Source organism: Chondrus crispus, genomic scaffold, assembly GCF_000350225.1.
Source record: "Chondrus crispus Stackhouse genomic scaffold, scaffold_772, whole genome shotgun sequence".
Taxonomy (NCBI): Eukaryota; Rhodophyta; class Florideophyceae; order Gigartinales; family Gigartinaceae; genus Chondrus; species Chondrus crispus.
In genome coordinates, this window is record NW_005178796.1 from 1,061 (window position 1) to 6,002 (window position 4,942).

The window sequence follows — 4,942 nt, forward strand, 5'->3', positions numbered from 1 at the left end:
GGCGGTCTCGGCGACCTGCTCGGCGGCGTGATGCAGCAAATGGGTGGCGGCGGCGGCAATTCCGGCGGCGGCGCGGGCGGTCTTCTCGGGGGGCTTCTCGATAGCGACGGCGACGGCAGCATTGCCGACGATTTGGCCGGTATGGCCGCCAAGAACGTGCTCGGCGGTCTCTTCAAGTAGCGTGCTGTTCCGTGGCCCTGTAAGTCAGGGTCATGGACGCTCATCCTGCTCTGCTTAACCCAACGGCGGCCGATGCCACGGCGCCCGAAGACTTCACTGTCGAATTCGATACGACGGTTGGCCCCATGCTGATCGATGTCAACCGTGCCTGGTCTCCCCACGGCGCCGATCGCTTTTACAATCTCGTCAACATAGGTTTCTTCACCGACATCATCTTCTATCGTGTGATCGAAGGGTTCATGGCGCAATGTGGATTGCATGGAGATCCAACGATCACCAAAGCCTGGCGCGATGCTTTCATTCCCGATGATCCGGTTGTCGAACAAAACATCGCGGGCCGGTTGTCGTTCGCGACGTCCGGGCCAGGGCGCCGTACGACGCAGATCTTTATCAACACCGCGGACAATCGCCGGCTCGACACAATGGGTTTTTCACCCTTTGGTGTGGTGCGGGATATCGAGGTCGCAAAGGCGCTTCATGCTGGCTACGGCGAATCCACGCCCAGTGGTAAGGGACCACGGCAAGGGAACATCCACCGCGAAGGCAACGCGATGTTACGCCGAGACTTTCCGGAACTCGACAGCATCAAAACCGCCCGCATCGTCTGAAGTTTAGGTTGCGTCGTGCGGTGGAGTTTCAAACAAAGGCGCCGCGCCGCGATCGATGCGCCGACGCAAGTTTTCTTGCACCGTAGCGATACCCAGGTCATCGAACGCCCCGGCTGGTTTCAGCTCCTCACGCCGAGCGCGCCCACGTCACTCAACGAGGTTGTGTTTTCCAAGGTCGCCGCCGCTGAAGCCGATGAGGTTATTGAGTCAACCTTGACGCAGTACAAAGACCGCGGCCTTCGACTCAAATGGTGTGTCGGTCCGTGGACTGAGCCGTCGGACTTTGGTGAACACCTGCGTGCCCGGGGATTCGATGCGTGGCGTGTACGCGGGATGGCGATCGATACCCAGGGCGCAGTGGCTGATCCACGTGTGGTTCGGGTGGATAGCGCGGGGAAACTTGAGTTGCATACCGAAGCGGCGGTGAACGGTTGGGGTGTTCCGGACAATGAGAGCACGGTCTTCGCTCAGTCGTACCACCGCGAGTTCGCCGCACGGCCGGACTTCATACGCTTTTATTCTGCCTATCTTGACGATCAGGTTGTCGGCACGGCGGCGACGGTTTTTCGCGGCGACTATGTTTATCTGACGGGTGCGCAGGTCTTAAGCGGGGCGCGTGGCCGCGGTCTGTACCGGGCTTTGATTGCAACACGTCTTTACGATGCCGCGGCCCTAGGAATTGGTTTGGCGGTGACCCAGGCGCGGGAGAGTACGTCGGCGCCCCGGCTGGAGCATCTCGGGTTCGAAACGGTGTTTACGTCACGTTGCTACGTGCCGGGTTAGGCCTGCTGCCCGGTCATTTTGAGTCCGACGATGGAGATCAACAGCAGTGTCAAAAACCCCATGCGAGCGAGGGTGAGGGGTTCTTTGAAGATCACCGCGCCCAAGATTGTGGCGCCGGTGGCTCCGATGCCGACCCACACGGCGTACGCGGTTCCCACAGGAAGTGTTTTGGTGGCCGAGGCTAACAACCACATGCTGGCTGCGATGGCGCCCACGACGGCGACCGTAGGCAGCGGTTTGGTGAAGCCTTCGGTGGATTTGAGGCCGGTGCTCCACGCGACTTCGAACAATCCTGCGAGACAAAGAATCAACCAACTCATGCGGTCAAATTAGGCCGGCCGGCCGTGACCTGTCTACTGCGACACGGGCCTCACCAAGAACCGACGCTGGGCATGGAGGCCCAGGGTTCTTTGATCTCCTGGGCTTCGCCTTTTTGCAGCAGCTCGATGGAGATGTCGTCGGGTGACCGCACAAACGCCATGCGCCCGTCGCGCGGCGGACGATTGATCGTGACTCCGGCGGCCTGAAGTTTTTCGCAGGTCGCGTAGATGTCGTCGACTTCGTAGGCGAGATGTCCAAAGTTTCGGCCACCATCGTAAGGCTCCTCTTGGTCCCAGTTGTGCGTCAACTCAACCTGCGGAGCGTTTTCGTCGGTCGCCAAAAAGACGAGCGTGAACCGGCCCTTTTCGTGGTCCCGCCGTCGAATCTCTTTGAGGCCTAGGAGCTCAACAAAAAAGTGGAGGGCGGCGTCGAGATCACGAACGCGGATCATGGTGTGTAAGTAACGCATGCCTCGGCATGCCACGTGTTCAGGTCAGCGCCAACCACCGACCCCGGCTAGGGAACCAGGCCCAGGCGGCGGAGGTCGTCGCAACGCCCGCCGCGGATCTCGGTCACGATGTCGACCGGGTCATCCAAAATCGCGAATGCAGGAGATGTTGCAGAGTATGCAGGCCAGGTCTCGGCCAGATCCGGTGTACCGGTGTGCGCAAAGCTTCCCCACGCGCGCTGCATGGTCTGTTCGACGCGGCGGTCGGGTGGCGTTGTAACAAGCGGAATCTCGTCGAAGCTCGAGAAGACGTAGAACAATTCAATACCGTGCGCGACGCCGATAGCGCGGGTGAGCAAGGGGCTGCGCGTAAAGTGGTAAGCGTACGCCGGCGCGCCCCCGGCGGCCTCGCGGGCCGCTGAGACACCGGGGCAAATGAATGACAGCTCACCCAAAAACGCGAGCCACGCATCGCTCGCGAGCGGGTAGTCCAGCCGCGAGTAGAGATCGACCACCGCCTCGGCCGTCGATGACGTCGCGCCCGTCATGTCCTCGACGGCCCGTTCAAACCCCGCTCGCGTCACGACCACCGCGGCGCCGGCAAACAGGATACCTTCGTCCTCATTGGAGCCAACGATCAACGGTTTGTCGGCGCCCGGTTGCGACAAGCGCAAGAGAGGTTGCTCGGGAATCAGCGTGCCATCCACATGCGGCGAGACGGCCGTAAGCTCTGCGAGGTCACCCGAAAAAATGGACAGAATCTTCGTTGCGCCTTCCAGGTCCTCCAGCGGAAGCGTTCTTAAGCAGCGCAAGGGATCAAACGCATCGTCGCAGCCGAGTTCTTCCATCAGCGCGGCCCCGCCTTCCATGATACTCGGGGTGTTGACCGGCCCGCCGCTGCGTTCGCTGGCCAGGATGCACATCCCTGATTCGATGATCGCTTTATGAAAGAGATCATCTGCGCTGGGCGCGCCCAGGATGGCGCAGACCGAAATCGCGCCAGCGGACTCGCCGAACACCGTGACGTTGTCCGGATCACCACCAAAGGCGCGGATGTTGGTTTGGACCCAGCGCAAGGCTTCGATTTGGTCGTGCAGACCATAGTTGCCGGCGCTGTCAATTCCGCTTTCCTCGGCCAGTTCCTCGGTCGCCAGGTAACCCAAAACACCGAGTCGGTAGTTGATACTCACGACGGTGACGTCCGCATTGATGGCAAGATCAGTTGCCTCGTACAGTGGCCACGCCGAGTCGCCGCTGACAAACCCACCGCCGTAGATGAAGACCATCACAGGTCGTTGCTGACCGTCGTCGTGTGCCCAGACGTTGAGAGTTAGGCAATCCTCGTTGCTCGGCCGGGCGAAGTCGCCGGCCAAGAATTCTGGACCCAACGCCGTTTGCGGGCAGGGTGGACCAAAATCATCGGCCGGCAGTGTGCCGTCCCACGGCGCGGCCGGTACGGTCGGACGAAAGCGCAAGTTGCCTGTCGGTGGTTCAGCAAACGGAATCCCGCGGAAGATCCGCAATCCGTTTTCCTCTTGGCCCTCGACGGAGCCCGTCGAGATCGTGACCGTCGTTCCGGTCTGTTGCATGACCGACGCGTCGGCAGCGCCGGCATCGGTCACGCCCGAATCGGTCGTCCCCGTGTCGGTGGTGACGCGCGCATCATCGGGTGTATTTGTGTCGCGCGGTTCGCTGTCGCCGGTGCCGGCATCGAGACCGGAGGCGTCGGGAACGCCCAACGAGGCGCTGTCACTGCAGGCCGTGACAAGGAGAAGGCCGAGGAAGGCTACAGCACGACGCACATCGCGTGTTGTCGCGGTCTTGACGAACTGCGTCAATGTCGCGCGCCTTGGCCCTGGACCATCGACCGAGGGGTATGCCACAGGGGCGGCATGCTGAAGCGGGTCGTCATCATTTTTCTTCTGCTGGTGGCCCTCATGAGCGCCGTGACGTTTTTTTTGCCCAAAGAGTTCGGCGCCGAGCGCAGCATGGTGATGGCGGCACCGGCCAACGTCATCTTTCATCACGTGAACACTCTGCCGAAGAACGAGGCTTGGTCGCCGTGGAAAGTGAAGGACCCGACGGCCGAGATCACGTATTCCGCAACATCCTCTGCCGGCGTAGGTGCCTCATATTCATGGACCAGCGCCAACTCGGACGAGGGTTCACTGACTATCGTCGAGTCGGCTCCGTACACCAGGATCGTCAACTCGATCGACTTCGGTGCGCAGGGCAAGGCAACCGGCATTTGGACATTCGAACCGGAAGGCGACAAGACCAAGGTCACCTGGCGGCTCGAGGGCGAAGCCCAAGAGTTTCTCGGTCGTTGGTTCGGTCTCATGATGGACAGCATGGTGGGACCCGACTTCGAGCTGGGGTTGACCCGCCTCAAGGCTGTGGTTGAAAAAGTCTGAAACATGCTGATCGATGCTTCTTACGTTTGCGCGTTCTGCGGAGAGTCCAACGACACGTCCGTCGACCCGAGTGGCGCCAGCTCTCAGAGCTACGTCGAAGATTGCCAGGTATGTTGCCGGGCCAATGTGCTTCGGATCAGCATCGATGCTGAAAGTCAGGTTGCATACGTAAGCAACGAACTCGCCTA

At 60.8% G+C, this 4,942-nt stretch overlaps 4 protein-coding genes across 4 annotated transcripts; 1 reads left to right on the top strand and 3 right to left on the bottom strand.

The window, feature by feature from the left end:
* Positions 1-212: 212 nt before the first annotated feature.
* CHC_T00009539001 (Peptidyl-prolyl cis-trans isomerase) lies at positions 213-788 on the top strand. The gene has a single exon (XM_005711652.1). The coding sequence runs from the start codon at positions 213-215 to the stop codon at positions 786-788; it is 576 nt and encodes a 191-aa protein (XP_005711709.1).
* A 779-nt stretch (positions 789-1,567) lies between these two features.
* On the bottom strand, positions 1,568-1,891 carry CHC_T00000997001 (hypothetical protein). The gene has a single exon (XM_005711653.1). It carries the CDS (start codon positions 1,889-1,891, stop codon positions 1,568-1,570), a length of 324 nt encoding a protein of 107 aa, XP_005711710.1.
* A 50-nt stretch (positions 1,892-1,941) lies between these two features.
* CHC_T00009136001 (Lactoylglutathione lyase) lies at positions 1,942-2,361 on the bottom strand. The gene has a single exon (XM_005711654.1). It carries the CDS (start codon positions 2,359-2,361, stop codon positions 1,942-1,944), a length of 420 nt encoding a protein of 139 aa, XP_005711711.1.
* A 47-nt stretch (positions 2,362-2,408) lies between these two features.
* On the bottom strand, positions 2,409-3,929 carry CHC_T00000998001 (hypothetical protein). The gene is made up of 2 exons (XM_005711655.1): positions 3,262-3,929; positions 2,409-3,237 (listed from the first exon to the last, which is right to left on the bottom strand). Exons 1-2 carry the CDS (start codon positions 3,927-3,929, stop codon positions 2,409-2,411), a joined length of 1,497 nt encoding a protein of 498 aa, XP_005711712.1.
* Positions 3,930-4,942: the final 1,013 nt, after the last annotated feature.